This window comes from Leptidea sinapis, chromosome 15 (assembly GCF_905404315.1).
Source record: "Leptidea sinapis chromosome 15, ilLepSina1.1, whole genome shotgun sequence".
In the NCBI taxonomy this organism is placed as follows: Eukaryota; Metazoa; Arthropoda; class Insecta; order Lepidoptera; family Pieridae; genus Leptidea; species Leptidea sinapis.
Window position 1 is genome coordinate 10,411,400 of NC_066279.1, and position 19,103 is coordinate 10,430,502.

General features: G+C 32.1%; 1 protein-coding gene across 5 annotated transcripts in view; it reads left to right on the top strand.

Moving 5' to 3' along the window:
- LOC126968463 (putative polypeptide N-acetylgalactosaminyltransferase 9) overlaps nt 1-19,103 on the top strand; it is a 173,278-nt gene that overhangs the window by 147,591 nt on the left and 6,584 nt on the right. For 4 of the 5 annotated variants that reach the window (XM_050813515.1, XM_050813514.1, XM_050813513.1 and 1 more), the window contains 4 exons: nt 15,669-15,702; nt 15,782-16,377; nt 17,082-17,126; nt 18,062-18,254. In XM_050813515.1, coding sequence (XP_050669472.1) covers nt 16,149-16,377; nt 17,082-17,126; nt 18,062-18,254 — 467 coding nt within the window. In that variant the 5' untranslated portion in view covers nt 15,669-15,702; nt 15,782-16,148. The remainder of the gene's footprint in view (nt 1-15,668; nt 15,703-15,781; nt 16,378-17,081; nt 17,127-18,061; nt 18,255-19,103) is intronic. The other variant, XM_050813517.1, reaches the window with a different exon arrangement.

Consider the following 19,103-nt stretch of genomic DNA (forward strand, 5'->3'; position numbering starts at 1 on the left):
CAATTACCAGTTACTACTTGCATTCATAATTCAAAACTTGGTCTTGAGATACCATTAATAGTTTTACAATTCAAAAACTATAATCTAGAAGTACTATAAAATTAAACTTAATTTGAAAACAAAGTAAATTACCTACTTGTGTAAATTAAGTATTTTTTGTGCAAACGGCAAGAAAATTTTTCGGTATAAATATTGTCTTGAAAAAAAACGAAAAAAAAGGATTGTGTGGTTTTATGAAACCACGGTAAAAGTGAAACTTTTTTTTCACATTATAGACATTTAACTAAAAAATTTTGGAATAATATTCCATAAAGGGTATAAAAATCGCTTTATCAATCTTAATTTTATGCTTGGAAAATTGGAATGATAATGGGAAATAATAAAACAAAGCAAAATAGCGTGGAGCACTGTCACAAATGAGTAATAGTGTATACACTACACGGTCAGCTGCTGCGAACTATGGGCGCCGCCCGACCGTCACGCGACATGCAACACACAGACGAAAAAGTTTGAGAATATGTAATAAAAGTTTCACTTTAATAATAAGTATGGTTTTGATTGACTGTTAATGTTAAAGTTAGACAAAACTCTAAATAAATGCTTATAAGCTTATCAACTATCACGCGTGAGTTAAACATGATGGTTACAGTCTATTAAATAATTAAACTGCAGTACATTTGTTTGTATGTAAACAAAATACGAATATGTACGCATATAAAGTGATAGTTATGTTAAAAGGATTATGCGATGCCAATTGCGAGAGTGCCCCGTTGATGCGGTCGATTAATTCACAAATTGAAAACGCAGCGGCTGTAATAGTCGACTTTGTACTGGTTTGTACTAATCAACTATTAATTCTGATATTGATATACTGTACTTTTGTCCACTGAATGTGGCAAACGTATTTGTTGTTCTATTAATTAAATGTATATTGTGTGTTGTGTTCCATGTTGTATTAGGTCAGTTAGTTTGCAGTGAAATTAATATTATTTGATCAACCGAGACCTACATATGTATGAAGATCAATGCGACATCGTGGGTTTTAGCGTAAGGTCTTATTTATACTTATAAAATATGATTTTATAATCACTAACTAAGTGTTCATTTAAATCCGACACCTATTCGGGAAGACATGCTTCTGACGTGAGATGAAAGATCGCAAGAAGTTCAGCTGGTGTCATTTTTAATATTTTTTTGCAATAAAATTTATTTATTAAACGATCTGGGGGTGACCTCTCCATTCCCAATGAGTAAGGTGCCATTTAGAAATCCTTTGACGATTCTTTTCGCATGATATTTTTTTTTGTACATTTTCATAGTTCCTGTTGTAAAAGTATATACAACGCCAAATAAAACCAAGTAGTGTTGATAAAAAGTTTTTAATTTGTCTATTTTTTATGATGAACATAGTTTATAGAAAATTTTAAATCGTGTACTACGCTGAAAATCAATCCTTTAAAATGGGAATTTTATTATAATTTGGAATCAAAATTAATGAAAAGAAACATAGCACAATGCATCGGTTTTACCAGCTCTCGGTTTAACAAGAGTTTAAAAATTAGTCCGTTTACCATTCACAAAATATTCCAGCCGCCTAATTCCATCATCACCTTGTAGTTCTTAATTTTGGTTATCATCTACATGAAATGATTAATATGCAGTCACAGTGTTTTTTAATGAAGAGAGGGCAAACGAGCGAACGTGTCACCTGGTGTTAAGTGAACACCGCCGCCCACCTTCTCTTGCAACATCAGAGGAACCACAAGAGCGTTGCCGGCTTTTTAAAAATGTACGCCCTTTTTTGAAGCGCATTACCCATCTAATAGTTGCGTATTTCAAATTAAAAATGAGACTTTGCTCGTGTAGACTATATTTTCGTGACAGTCGGGCCATTAATACAGATTAAGATTAAAGGATGTTAAAATTTTGAGCTGAATGTAAGGTAATTTAGTTTCTCTTTACATAATGAGCATATAGGCCGATAACTTCGTGCGCGACCGTCCCACAGGGTCAGCGGGTAGCGGGTGGTGTCGTGGGGAAGGGTAACGCGTGAGACTGCCGTAACCCACTACCCGCTGACATCTTAGTTGTCCGACTATAGCTACCCGTTGGTAAGTCCCGTCGACATACATCTAGCCGCTTATAAAGTTAGCGAACCATAGAAGGACAAAAAAAAATTACAAAATGGTTTTGTAGTATAAGCCGTGTGAACATTTACGTCCGTTTTCAATAATCTATCTATCCCTTGTTTAACTTACTAGAAGTAAACAAATCTATCCTTTTACACTTACTTACATTTTAATAACTATAACTAATAGCAAACTATATTAGACATAACCATAGATAGATAAGATCTTGTCATTAAACGGTGATAGCAATTTATCCGTATCTAGAGATACATTATTAAAAACGGCCGTAAATGCAGTTAGTAAACAGCAGTTATTTTACAACTAAAATGTCTGTTTGTTAACACTTCAGTTTTATAAGATTAAACAAGCATCCATTTACATTCTAAAAAATATATGAGATATAATTAGGCTCGAGGTGAATAATGTTGAAGTTGTGACCTCATTAGACAAGCCGATCTTCATGTCATTAGCAGCATCGTATTTTGTATGTGATATAAAGATTTCAGAGCCCCGAAGCGTAATGGGATGTGAAGGTACTTATAAGTCGGAAGTAATTTTAATTGCGCCAGACAGTGACATGAAGGGCGCTACGACTTATAAAATTGCCGCGAGATTAATATTTTTAAGGAAACATTATTCAATTTATTTTATTGCATCGAAAGTCGAAAGAGAAATTAGGGACTTTTTTTTGGAAGAAGAAGACAAACGAACACACATTCGGGTCACCGCGGCTGACACTCTCTTGACTTCGGCCTCTCTCTCAGTGGAATCACAAGAGAATTTTGAATAAACGTACACATGAATTCGCAAAACCGAACACACATGTGGTATGTGGTAAAAGTATATGTAAGTCAAATGTATGTGTTTTGTACCGCATTTATCACGGGGAGTATTTCGAAGAACTGTTTGACCTGATTCCTGCCGCCGAATTCCACCTTCGTACGACACACTTCAAATTAGGTTATTAATTATCATCAACCCCACCATCTGGATGTGTGGTAATGTTCCAGTGCGGTTTTCAAGGAACTTTCTTCCACGTAGTAAGCTGTGGAATGAACTTACTACGTGGTTGCGTACTCCTTGTGCGGTTTTCTAGGACAATACAACATGGGTACCTTCAACAAAAGCGTGTACACGTTCATATTAAAAGCCGGCAACGATCTAGTCACTCCTCTGGTGTTGCAAGAGAATGTGAGCGGCGGTGATGACTTAATATCAGATAACCCATCCTCTTCTTTCATGAAAAAAAGTAATTTTCTCTAAGATTTCAGTTGGAAAACTTACTGATAAAGATATTAACTGCTATTTTTACTCAAGGAGATTATTTAAAATGAGATTCTTTCGTCGCAGTTCCTCAGGGAGCACTTAAGAATCTCGCATGCATATGCAATCATATGAATAATGCATTTGGAGACTCAGGTGAAATTCAGTAAGTTGGCTTTGTGGAATCATTGATTAGGTAATAGGAATCTACTAGTGGGATGCTTGTTTGTACAGGATACGGGCGAGGTGCGAACTACAGCGGCGTTTGTTTCTGCCGTAAACCAGTTTTGTATAAGCAATATTGTGTTTCTGTTTGATGGACGCCGTGGCTTTTGAAATTACTTATCATCACTTAATGTCCATCAATTTTTCTGTTACATATTATTATTAGGTTTATTATTACCTACCTATACTTATAAAAAATAAAGGCAGGCAACGCTCCTGTGATTCCTTAACACCGGGTGACCGGTACGCTCGTTTGTCCTCCGTTTTCATAAATAAAGACGGGGTAAAACCAATAAGCGGACTATAGACTTGGGTGTAGTAGTACATCTAGACGTATAAATGATTTAAGGTCAAAGTCATGTTGATAGTTATTTCATTAGTAGCAGGAAAAACAGTCACATTTTAGGCACGACGGGACTCTAAAAACTATTTTTTGTCTATTTTAATTATTTACATTCGTGAAGCGGATTAATATTGCTGAGTCTACGAAGATTGTAATGACATCAAAGTAGGTAAGCATCGCATCCAATATTGGCCTGCTCCATATCACTTGAATAAAACAAAGCATAAATATATTTATATTTAATTTCTATGCTATTTAGATGAATGAATCCGTTAGGAGCAGCTAGTCCCTGCTGAGAAAATTGTATATTTTTATGATGATGCCGTGATCATGATAATAATATCAAAATAGTATGAAAATACATGCACCGTACATGTTTTTATTTGAGTTTATTACGGGTAATATGTGTACTTAATATTATATCAATTGTGAATTCACATACTGGGACCAAATATTTGGCACTGACTTCGAACCAATCAATAGATAGCACATACAAATAATAGTGTTTTATTAATATCAAAGGTATAAGATTTGCATAAGGGTTGTATGAAATAAAATTCTTTATTATGTTATTTTATGCTTTTTAGTTGTTTGTTTGTTTTTTAAACGTAGTTTCTTTTTTTTGTGTCTGTAATATGTTGTTCTGTAAACTACAATAGGATTTTTTTCGATTACCTCAGGTAAACTATAACTTTTCTTTGCTTTTTTTTGTCATATATTAAATAGTAATTTTTTAAAGTAGTTATGGATAGGTCTACGAAAGGTGCGTGCCCCTTAAACAATATAGATCCCAAGAAACGGGGAAGGAAAAAAGGAAACGGTTCTAAAAATATGCAATTCGAAACTCAATTTCATGTTCTTGATACATTATTTATTATTATTAGACACTGAAATATCTTGAAGAACGTTTGTTAGCTATGAATGACAGGTGACCTAAGAAACACTTATCGGCAAATGGGTTGGGCAACCTGAATGAAAACTCCCAAAAAAGCCATATACAAATTATAATAACATCATCCACATAAACAAAAATATTCAAAGAATGAGAAATACTCGGCCAACCTATGTCAATTTTTATAGGATCAAATGGCAAACATTCTGCATCAAACCAAAGAAGACTCACGTAAATTGGATCATAAATCTCAGCGTAGTCACATACAAAAAAAATCCAATCGAATTTAGATCCTTCTTCATTTTAAAGTCGGTTAATAGTAAAAACTTATTCAGCAGCGCATTAGTGACGATGTGTCGGGGGCGAGTCTATAAGTTACCATTAACATAGCACCATTATTATAATGTACAATTCTAACACATTGTGTATTTTTCAAAAAGGAATTTCTTTTAAATAATATTATATGCTCAGGCATTTAACGCCTTTGTTCTTCTCGGTATCGACAATGTTTCTTTTTCAATAAGTTTAATGTTAAAAAGATTATAAAAAGTCCTTAAGATAAACCTCACAAAGGATTTCCACTTATACAAAAGAGCAACTTTATAATTTTCCACTCGAGAGCATTTTCCACGCAAAGTTTGTAATAAATAAAAGTTAAGAGTTAGGTTATATAATAAGTGAAAACGTTATAACTGTTATTATTAAAATGGTGCATATGATGATCACTAAAAAAAAACTATATTCAAATTTTTTTAAAGAACAAAACTATCATTGGTTCTTTGTTTCCTTTTTTCTCAAATAAGTATCCAAACAACAGTTTTTGTCGTACTAACCTCTCTTGGAAATTATCTTTCCAATTGAATTAATTTAATTACTGTTACTGTTTTGGGTAAAGGCAACAACACCACCCTTCATATTAGTTTTTCTCCATTTTATGGCATAACATACAAGATATCTGGGGACTATCGAATCCTGCTTTACTAGCCGACCTTTTACATCGACATTACTCAGTCTAAGACATGGAAAAACAGAAGGGAAATAATTCTAAATTTAATTTTATAAGTAATTTTATGTTAATAAAAAGGCAAAAGAAGTTAATGAATATATATATTCAAATATTTATTCATATAAATTTGATAAAATATATTAATTTAAATATGGTACATAAAAATATATTTCTTACATTACATTACTTATTTCGGAAGTAGTAACTGTATTATTGTTATATGATGTGAACACAGAACAGCTTTAAGAGATGTCTTTTACCTGTGTTGTGGCTGTGTCAATAGGCTTATGAAAACTAAAATACGATATATGAACATCACAAGTTACGTGAGTTACGAGTCGTGAAAACTATGCATCAATGCGTGTACCGTAATAATTGTTCCCAGTGTTCTACCAAAAACTAGATTTAGGTAGAGTTCTTGTAAATGTAACCCTTCACTTTTTGTTAACGTTTGATTTAACTACCCTTCATGTTTGATACCGTGCGCCATATATAGAACTATTCTTAAGAAGCAAACTCCAAAAAGAGTAAGAATCGTAAAAACTTTGGCTTATTAGAATAAAAATCTACGATCATAATTATATAGTAGTATGTATGTGTAGCATACATACGTAAAAACTTTATTTATGGAAATTATTATATAAATAGTTAATGTTATCCACATTCACAATTTAGCATTATTTACATTAAGATTCGTTATGCGTTCGTTTGTAATTCTAAAAATCTAGATCCATTTTGACGATTTCATTGTACTTATATAAGATAAATATTCTATAATCCTATTTATAATATCCATGAAACGTTCATGGACACTGAGCAGTTAATAGCTAATCAATCAACTATAATTAGCGCCGGCAATTACGTAGTGTTCGCACATTTGCCGTGTAATTTGTGAGAGGTTTGGCTTCTTCAATAACGACATTTAATGAGAAGGATTAACGTGTGAATGAGCCTTCCCCGAGATAATGACGTTGCATAATAATCGAATGCTAATTGCTGGAACAATTATAGTATGGTAAAACTTATAATGCAATATCGTTAGAAATAAAAATATAGCAAATGTCGTGTTTAAGTGCCTTAAATTTAGAATATAAGGTTAACTGGCTGACTCGACAGACGTTGTTCTGTGCATTATAAATAAAATACTGTTTTTCATCAATTTGTCAATACTTCATAACATCACGAAATTTTTTAGTCAAATCAGGAGCATTCCTCTAGCGTCAGTAATTCTCTCATAGAAAATATCTCCATACAAAACAAATATTGGAAATAAAAATATTTATAGGTCCCAAATCGACATAAAACCTATCGTGTCTCCCAAGTTGAACTGAACTGCACTCCATGAAGTAATCCCCATTAAAATCCGTTCATTAGTTTAGGAGTTCACGGGAAACAACATCAGGACACTGGATTTATATATATTAAGATAGATATACCTAGAAAGCTGATTTCTCACACAAATACAACATGTTGGCAATTAATAATTGAATGTTTTAATTGTGGCATGTATTGCTGAATATAAACTAACTAACTAACAATACCATTATTTCGAAAATATCTCGCAACTTATGTTAAAGTAAAGATAACAAGTTATGAGTAGTGTCCGGTTCATAAAACATTATTGGGTTTGAAAAATCTATACAATAAATAACAATACAAAAATAAATATTTTGGAACAATCAGAATAGAAACGTAAAAGTATTTTTAAAATAATGAAAAAACTTTGCTAAATTGCGCAAAGTTGTACTGTTTCACACAAACTCTAGTAATCTATAGCCGTGCACTTAGTTCTGACAATGATAATGGCCACTCTAACATAATTACATGTAATTTTTCTCTGTGCTTCTTGCGCTACATCTCAATTTCTGTTTCAAAGCAGCGAATTTAACTGGTGGTAAACGTTGGATATTATGACTATAAAACAGAAAACGATGTTATTCACTGGTTCGTGTAGGCGATATAATATTTTATTTATAATTATTGTTTATCGATACGAAAATTTGGTACCCCTTTTTTCAAATTTTGCGAAAGATAAACGTGACGTTATTTGAAAAGGAAGTAATTTGATGTATTTTTAAGGCGTTTTTTATAAATAAATAAAATAATAATAAATAAAACATACATACATACACATATACTAGAAGTCTTTAACAAATAAAGCCTAATTAAGTTCTAACATAAAAATTCAAAATCGAATATGGTCGAATTCCAATTTCCACCGGTAGAAGACCACTTGTATTTAGTTAAATGGAATCAATCACAGATTTGTTGGCATAACAATGGTATTACCTGTCATGTTCTAGATGTATGAAGCCAAAAATAAACATAATACTGAAAATAAAAATAACATGGATTAGAGGACTGGAGTAGAGCCACCTTCAGCTGGTCGTATGTGTGACATTAATACCTCGAGCAAATGTCATTAGTTAGTTTTACCTGCGGTGGTGTGTAAGGTCACTGAACTCCGCCTAGCGTAGCCTTGTAGTATGGCAGTTTAGCGGTTTTAAGGGCCGGGGATCTAGATCGACAATACACAGACAGACCATGGTTAGACCTCTTGGTCTACCATGGTCAGGTTGGTTCTTACCAACACATACTATTTTAATATTTAAAATAATAGCAATCAGAACTAGTTTTCTTTTTTAAAATAACTGTATAACTGTACAAATTTTTTTTTTTGTATAATTCTGTCTGGATCAGTATAGATATGTTCTAAGCAGATTCCTATCAAAGCGAGGGACAACGATTGGTAGTTTGGACTGGATACAGCCAAGATATTTAATCGTGTATGGAAACTACCACCATTTGGACACCCTGAGAGGTTTTGCATATGTAGCTCACTGGGAGCAAATTACAGGTGGTACAAAAATAGTACCAACGGTCGGATCGCACGCTACAAACTTAAATAGTATGCTCACCATAATATTATGGATGTGTGGCTTTCTACTTTTACATTTTTTCATTTTATTAATTAACTTAACTTGCTTGCACGGTGTTTTAAGTGCGATACATGGGTACCTTCAAAAAAGCGTGGACATTCTCTTAATAGGCTGGCAACAGTTTTGTGATTTCTTTGGTGTTACAAGTAGTCACATGTTTGTCCTCCTTTTTCCAAAAAAGAGAGTACCAACCAACGCACTAAGGTCAATAGCTCTATCTATATCGTTGTAATGTCTGTGGTTATGGATTGTATTCTCGGCTGTATGTGCGGATGTATGCTGATATTTATAGGAGCTTTAAAACTAACTGGAACCAACACCTTGGACACAGATCGTTCAATTTTTTTTATACTTTTCTTTTCATTAAGTCTATCGCTGCAGTTTACATATTATGAATAAATAATCTTGATACTTTATATAATGAATAATTATTCACAGCTCGTAATACCTTAATGTCGTCTATGCAAGTACAGTGTGCAAAAGAGTTTTTGTTTCCATTTCACTTTCTCGTACGAAAACAAATAATATTTTTATTTTTAAAACATCTTATGCATGTATTTGATATAATTATGAATATCGAATATATATGTACCCTATATGTATATATGTGGTCTATATGTTGATAAAGGCTACATATAATTATGTGCAGGTATAGAATTTTTGCTGCTTTATAGCTTCCATACGAATGGCGCACGTTTCGGGCAGGTGTTAGTAAAATACCTTAACCTTACAATCATACTAATAACTACCATATCAATATATAATTTTGCAAGTCGATACCTATAAGGGTGTAGAAGATACGGGGGTTGAAAAATGTGATTTCAAAAAAAATATTAATCTGAAATGATTTGGATTGTGCTAGAAGATTCTTAAATGATCTAGAGATTTCTAGAATTATTTGGAAAATTTTCAAATGCATGCACAATGATCTAGAAATTTATATATGAAAAAGAATGTGAAGTTACTTGTGATAGATTTATATTGTTAATAGATTACCATTAACAATATAAATATATAATTAAAAATTATGCAGCGAAGCTTCACAGAATCACGAATATTCACAGCTTGTTTATAATTTAAACAGACATCTTGATATAACACTATTTAACAGTAATAATAAAATAAAGCCTGATGTCCAAATAATTATTTTACTTTGCTATAACCTTACGAATCTTAATTCCATTAGCGATGTTGGTTAATTATAAATTTAACCCAATTAAAAAGATTACCAACCTTTAGAATATCCGGATAATTGTACGGCACAGGCAATTACTTGATAACCCTACAGGGCAAGGGATATAAATTGGCCACATTAAGCCGTATAAATGTTTAAGGGCAAGTTTAAATGTGAACCTAAAATCATAATTAAGTCACTAGACAACTGTTTAACTCGATTAAGCCGGCTTATACCCAATAAACGAGCAAGTACACCCCGGTGGCTCATAAATGAACGTCAAATTATTACATTTGGAATGGAGTAAAGAATTTCAGGCAATAGTTATAAAATGATTCGCGTCGCAAATAAGATTTATTTTGGTGTTGTGAAACTTAGTACTAATAACATTATTTCGTTTGTCTCGTTGATGTTATATTCACTTAAAAGTACACACATAACATAACATAAATTAACATAAATTATTATTGTACAGTTTTGGTTATATTATGTTACCGACCAACTTCGCCAATACTCGTGTTGATTTCGTTCATAAATTTCATGTTCTAAATTGAAATTGATATATTATATGCAATTTTTTACTGGAACCCTAGGACGTACGAAAATATAATCGAATCTGTGCTCTTAAAGTGTCTCATATAATTTCGTGTGTGAGTAAACCTTTTTGATAATCAATGACTTGATGTACAGTGGTCTCTTCTGTTCTTGATATTTTTCAAGTATCAGCTCTAATGTTTGCATTACCGCGTGTTCAATTGGTTGATTTTTTCGATTGTTGTACTTATTATTTGATTTATTCATGTAGAGAAAAGTTTATTTATACATGGCAAAACATTTTTCAGCCTGTAGTTCCTGGTGTCTTTTGGGTCTCCCTTCTTGTATAGTAAAATGATATTGGATTGAGACCATTGAGACGGTGTTACACCCGTATCGAATATCAAGTTAAATAATTTTGTTAATGACGCAGATAGTATCAATCATGTTTTTATGGCGGCATTAGTAATGTTATCTGATACTGGCCATTGTCTGGTTTCAGTCTTTTTATAATTTTCATATTATTTTTTTTGCATTATATTGGTTTTATGTGGGATTACAGCGAGTCCGATGTATTCATATTCTATACGTACGAAGTATTCGTCACTCGTTTTGGTTAGATCTGACTTACTGTTAAGTTTTTTGGTAAAGTTTGTTGCTATGATTTTTATATCTGTTCGACTATAAGTAGTTTACATCTCTAACTATTTCAGACCATAAATCCATATTGTTTCCTAATCCTTTTTCAGACTTCCCTTTTGTTCTTTTGATGTTTTTAAATGGTATGGATTCTATGGCTCTTATAATATTTGTCTTTATATTTACTTATAACTTTGTACAGGGCTGTTGAGTTCTTTTTTCATTACTCGGGTTCTATTTTTAGTATTCTTTGAGTTCTTGTTTTCGTTTTAAAAGTTTTCTGTATTTTCTGAGAGTACGCTGCGGGCTTTTTTTTTGTAGTACTTGCGATTTTTAATATAATGTTTGATTTTACTGTGGTAATCATTGTGGAGTACAGACATATCTTTTATTCATTTTTGAGAGTACTGTTTTGCTTATTTACAAATCTAGTCACTCATAAAATACTTACGAAACCATGGAAAGCGCGGTTTTTACACACAGTGATGATTTCGTTCTCGGCAGTCTATTGTCTGATGCAAAAGTTATGCTTGGTGTCTAATATTTAGAAATAGGTTGGGACTGTGAGATAACATAAAATCTATTTCATCTTTATGTTGACCATTTGGAGACTGATATGTCCACTTTCTTTTCTTGTGTGTTGATGATGATAGCTAGGTTGTTTTCCATGGCAAAGTAAATAAAAAAAATATCTAGTCCAAGTTATTACTTGCCGAAAAACAAGAAATTTAATTATTTGGTAAAGAACTTTAACAAAGACAATACACAATATATAAACATTCATTACTTGAATATAAACATTCATATTAAACATAAAAACCGAAGTAATCGAACCTGGGATTTGTGCATTGTCATTGGTGTTTTAATCAAGCTAGATCAAATTTTGCAGTTAAAACTAAATAATATTTTAAATAATGTTTCGCTTCTCGTTGTTGAATGTTGATTTTGTTAAAACTAAATAAAAAACCTCATGGAGTCTCGTTCACTATTCTAAAATTAAAACAACATTTTGCAACAATAATTATATCAGGAACTGAAAGTTTTGAACAACTTCGTTACATTTTAACTTCTGCGGTTTATAAATTTACAATAGAACGTGCACTTGTTATTCTTTCGAGGAATCCCTGCGTATTAAATTGCTGGAATTCACCATTGAAATAAAAAAAATATTGTGTGGTTTGAAGAAAACACGGTAAAAGTGAAACTTTTTTTTCACATTATAGAAGTTTAACTAAAATTGTTTGGAATAATATTCCATTAAGGGTATAAAAATCGCTTTATCAATCTTTATTTTCTATAAGCACGTGCTCTATCAGCGTTATGTTTTTTTACGCCGTAAAATTAATTCATCGTCATTCATTATTTTTGCACTATTATTGCACTATTATTTGCTTTTTCCTCGTTGATCAGTTTTTTGGATTAGCACTAGCACTAGCTGTGTCATTGTTTACCATGCAAATAAATGTTTCACTTTAATAAATAACAACATTTACATTAAACGCTGACAAAAACAAACAAAATAGCGTGGAGCACTGGCACAAATTAATAATAGTCTATACACTACACGGTCAGCTCCAGCGAACTATAGGCGCCGCCCGACCGTCACGCGACATGCAACACACAGACGAAAATGTTTGAGACGATATAATAAGAGTTTCACTTTAATAACTCGAACGTTATCAACCCACTTAATAATAATAATAAACTTCACTAGCAACATAATTACACTGCAGGACACATTAGGACAAAATTTATAACATTAAAAAAAGGAACCTTTAACAAAATAAGTAATTTCAACATAATGTGTAATAAAGAATAATTAAAACAGACCTAGTGGAATTTTAAAAGAAAATAAATATGAGAACAATAACATTGAGGAGCAGTGCAGTCACTGGCCAATCAGAGGCCCACTCAGTATACGTCGAGCTGTCTGAGACTCAGTAGGCACCACAGGCGACCACCATATACAAATACATTAATAGCTTAATATACTTACGTAATATTATGATGTACATACTATACATGTGTTTATTATGTTACTAGCTGACCCGACAGACGCTGGAAGAGTAGAAAAAAACTTAAAATGGATATAGTACGCTATTCTTAATAAGCTCTAAAGGTTGATGCATCCGATATACGATAATTTCTATTTATATAGTTAATTATTTATTACTTTTCATGAAATAATTTATATTATTTAAACACGAATCATAATATATTGGAATCAGCACCTTACAAATTTATTTGTTAGTATATTATTATAGCCATTGTAAAATCTATTTGATTGATTGAAGAGTGGTCGTGTAGTTTGTATATGTTCTTCTCACGAGCTTTTTACGAACAAAACATGGTAAATTTAGTATTTAAGAGAAAAATGCATGATGACGATTCAGAAGCGCTTGGTTTAAGCCTGTTTGAATAAAGTTTATTTGACTTTGATTAAAAACCTACAATACAGAATGTATTGTATGTGTAAAATTTGAAGAGGTCAATATACTGTATATCATACACAATGATTGCACAATACTTTCATACTCTGACTACACAATTTTTCTCAATGTTTTTATGGTATTTTTAATTACAACGTTGCCATAATTATAATGTAAAGTAAAAATTCAAATAATTTAAATCTAATATTATATAATATATTAACATGGTTGCCAAATTTGATTCATTCAATATTAAATAAAAAAAATATTAAAATAATATTATTAATATTACTTCTAAACCCATAAAACTGTGGTTTCTAATAATTTTTCATATTTTAATTGAAACTATTCAATTACGTTAACCTTTTTTTGAACACTAATTTACCTTAAACCTAATTTTGTTTCATTTTGCGGTGTAAAATTACTGTTCATAATATTTTAATTAAGATTAAATGAATCCGTGCGGTGTTACCAACCTGTCGAAATTTGCTTATTAAGGCAATCTCATTCCTTAATTAAAACGCCTAATGTCGACTGATTAACGAGAAAATGCGAAGATGTAAGTCATCAAAATTACAACAGGCAAGTTGTTCGTAAATTTGTCTAAAAAAAATGCTGATATTGGTTATGGTTCGAAAAGTGGTGAATAATCTATCGAGACATAAACTTGTATTTCTTGTTTAATTCTATTCTATTTCAAATATTTTTATTCAATATACGATTTTAAATCACTTCTTAAACGTCAAACAATACCATCTATTTGTATTTAAGCAGTACCTCACATGTCATTTCTAACAACACGAGTAGCAAATAATATGGTTCCATTAAGCACTACTTGTGCCTACTTTCTGGCTTCATCACCAGATGAGTTCATCTTCTTTCTTAAGTTTGGTTTATTAAAGTGGCTAAACCATGTTATCACAATCTTCCAAATACTGATCGTTTTAAAATTTCCATGACTATCTGTGTTTACTGCTTTGCTTTCCTTTTTATTGTCAAAAAATAAAAAAACTATATTAAAAAACTCTATAATATGAATATAACCATAAAATTTGAGGAGCTCTCTCAATAAATCATAGATTTCATTATGAGATCTATCTATGAGGGAATAAAAATACAAAAAACATAGTCAAATGATAAACCTACTTCTTTTTAAAGTCAGTTAAAAATTTCACATTCAAATGAGAAAGTTATCTTTCTCATGCGAAAGAACATAGGAAATAAAAATGAATCTCATTTTATATCATAAGATGAACTTTAACTAACTAACTTCAATAATAATAATAATATTTACACACTTTTACACAAATTATCTTGCCCCAAATTAGGCATACTCTGTGCTATGGGTTGCAAGACAATGAGAGATATATTTAATACGATATACACATTTAAACATGCATAAATATCATATCCTTGACTCGGAAACAAACATCCATATTCATCATAATATAAATGTTTGCACTTACCGGGATTCGAACCCGGGATCTCTAGCTTAGTAAGTAGGGTCGCTCAGCACTGGGCTATGTAAGTCGACAATAATTCAGTTATTCATTTTCAACGTTAATTTAAGTTCATCTAGTAATTTACTAATAAGTAAAGAACTTAAGACTTAAGGTAATTAGTAATTACTAACTACTCTAATTTAATCTAGTTGTTCTTTCTTTTATGCTTGTCGAACTGGAGTCGTTTATATTTATTTCGATCTGAAACATTTATACATTTTTACATAAACTCAATGCAAATTTCTGGCTATTATAAAGAGATTGTCGTTATGACATTGTTTGTAATGGTTGTTACCTAAGTTTAAATGTATTTTTAGAAATCTAATTAATGATTACAAACAGTAGATACATTTATCGGGTTGTTATTTCCGCGTCACTTAATTTCACTTGTAGTATTGACTGCGGGTTATCAGCTACGATAAAGAAAATTATTAAATTTTATTGTAATGATGCATCCATCCATCAGTTTTCGTTGGTTTGATTTATTCTTGTAAGGTATAGATTGTTAAAAAGGTTATATAAAATTCTAAATCCAGGAATTTATTCTCGTTCGCTTTGTGGCATTAAAAGTAATTCTTACTTTTTTGTTGCAGATAATCGTTCGTGTTCAGCTGGACCAATTTTGGGGTAAATATATCGCAATCGTAATTTTCGCGCAATATAAATTACATTTCAAAATGTATAAATTGAATTACTTTTATTTCAGGTTAAAATTTTAAAGAAAACATACCTTCTTTCGGACGAATTAGAGATGATTCGGAGAACCAGAAAAAAGTCGTATAGTTATATCAACAACGACATGTATTCGTAATGAACTTTCATCTTTTTCCAATCAAAGTCATGTGAAAAAGAGAAGAAATAACGACCGTCGTCATATCATTATCATATCGAGTAACAAACATCACATGAATACGACATATCTTATTATGCTAGTCGCTTATTTGTGATTATAGATAATTAACTTAATTGCTCAAATTCTACATTCATAACAAATTGTAGATATAAAAATTAACAAATTAGTCAATACGTTTGGAAATCGCTTCGTTCTAAAGATTATTAAGTAACGAAACAAGATGAAGTATAGCATGTTCTTCCTGAGGAGGAGGACACTAATATTAAAGGCTGTTCTAATATTGACAGCCTTATGGTTTATGGTCGCGCTGTTGACAACAAATGGAGGTACTAGAAATGCTATAGACTCCCCCGTAGAATACGTTGACGCTGAGGCAAAGCCGTTAAAAATGGCTAAACCAACTTCTACCAAAAAGAAGAGTGAATCGTATGGCAATAATTTATCAGATGGTAAGTCATTTTATGTATTAAAACATGCATGTGCTTTTGTGTATTTAAATATATGGTTCAATGTGCATGCTTGTGTTTATAATTGTGTTGCGATAGATTGAATAGTACGATCGTCTTCAAACTTTTAATATTCGTTAAAATATGCACGCAATTACTTATTGGAGAATTTATTTTCTACGTTTTCTCGTTACGCTACATCGCCTGCCGCGATTTTATGGCCTTTGTAAATCATGTCTCCATTAGAGTTCCTTTTGCTTGGGAGCTACTATTGTTTCCACCCTCTTAGAAATTTCCAAGCGCCTTCGTTATATATCCGACGATTCTGTTATTTTGTGGAATCTCAGTATCATTATTTACTTGTCTTCATAATGCTATATATTATTGAAAATCAAGCAGAATACTGCTTGATTAATAATAATAACTAACTATATATTTATTGTAAGATTTCAAGATTGTTGGAACAATAACTGTTTATGCTCAAAAGTCTGCTATTGTATTTTCTGTGCACGTAAACATACCTAATATGGCACTATTAATGTGTGTACAGAGTGTATATTACAGTTTTTAAAAATTAAAATTAAATTAAAAAGTTTTTATATCTTTAAAGTTTACTTTTTAATATTATAATATTTTTTTTGTTATTATTGCATGTTCTCAGTATGTATAGATGTAATGCATGATAATTTTGATTTGATTTATCACAGCGAAAACACGGGTCGATTGGATGGGTCGGATCGCTGGCATAGAAGGTAAATAAATGCTTGCTTATGATTTCAATGTTTATGCTTAATATTGCTCAATATTTGACTTTTTTTGCATTTGTTATAAAAAATCCACTAACACGTGTTATTGCATGCCCATTCATGTCATAAAATTTCTGTAAATTATTATATATTTTGTGGTGATTGTTTCTCTTAAAAATGTAATGTTGAGTAATGTATTCAAAAGGGGATAAATGGATGTGATTAGAGTGATAAAACAGAGGCCAGTCAATATCTGAAATGTGTCAACTGCTAATGGCCAATATTCTCATGAGATGAAGGGATATCGTTAATCGCTGGTATTAACCCCGTTCCGCACGTGTCGGACGAACGTCGGATATCCGATAGAGATGTAAGCCCTGCGGAAACTTTCTCATCTGTATCCGACGATTAGGGTCGGAAAATTTGAAAGGACTTTATCTCTCACTTATGTTAGCGCAAACTTCGAATCACACAAAGATTTCTCTTTGCAACGAATTTTCGTTCAAAACAAAAACAGTATAATGTATATTTTAATGTTATTTTTTATGACAAGAACGGACGAGACGAGCAAGATGTTCAGCTGATGGTAATTGATATGCCCTACCCATTAAAATGTAGTGCCGCTCAAAATCTTTGAAATTCCCAAAAATTTTGATCGGCCCTACAATAATTGTGCTCGTCTCCTTGAGACATAAGATGTTGAGTCTCATTTGTCCAGTAATTTCACTAGCTACGGTGCCCTTCAGATTAAAACACAATAATCCTTACACATTACTGCTTCACGGCAGAAATAGGCGCCGTTGTGGTACCCATAAGTTGGAAAGAAAATATTTAAGACAGTATCGATATTGATTCTATTCTAGACTATTTCACAAGAGAATATTTCAATATAATAAAAGAAAGCCGACGTGTACAAACCGTAATTGAATTCAATTCTACAGGGCTTGGAGTGATTGCCGCCCCTGGTTCTGATAATGCGCCAGGGGAGTTGGGGAAACCGGTAATTTTGCCAAAGAATATAAGCGAAGAGGCAAAAGCGGCGGTATCTGAGGGTTGGAAAAAGAATGCGTTTAATCAGTACGTGAGTGACCTCATATCGATTAGGAGGAAGTTGCCGGACCCCAGGGATGAATGGTGAGAAATGATTGTATTGGTCGGCGGGTGATGTAACGGGGTTAGAATTATTGTGAATGATATTTCATAAATGTGGAATTTGTGCGGTAATCTAAGGCATAAATTTTCCACGTTATTCCCTTGGGTTATACGTATAATGTAACGATTTGTTTCATTGTTAGTGTTCTATTTCGAGAATTTATCTTATTTTTTTTCTATACATAAGCGTGATAAGTTATTGAAACAAATTATGGGTCACATTAATTTTCATTATTAATTTGGTTTTACTTTGTTGTTATTGTAATTGTTGTATGATAATTAAACTGCCATCAACAAAATTTATCTTGCTTGAAATCAATCTAAAATTATCAACATGAAGTTCAATTTGGCATCACAGTTTAGTTAAAGAGTTTTTTTTTTTATGAAAATAAGGGACGAGACGAGCGGGACGTTCAGCTGGTGGTAATTGATAAGCCCAACCCATTACAATACAGTGCCGCTCAGGATTCTTGAAAAATCCAAAAATACTGGGCGGCACTACAATTGTGCTCGTCACCTTGAGACATACGACGTTAAGTCTCATTTGCCCAGTAATTTCATTAGCTACGGCGCCCTTCACACCGAAATACAGTAATGTTTACACATTACTGCGACACGTCTGAAATAGGCGCATTTGTGGTACCCATAACCTAGCCGGCTTCCTGTGCAAAGGAGCCTCCCACTGGTAAAACGACTTAGATGACTGTGGAATGGGCAATAGCTCGAGATCTCAAAACTCAGTATTCCGATACTAGGTGAGGCATTATGGGATGTGTTGTCGAAGGGTGGAGATACGACATTTATTTGTGAATAATGACGTTTATTTGTGAA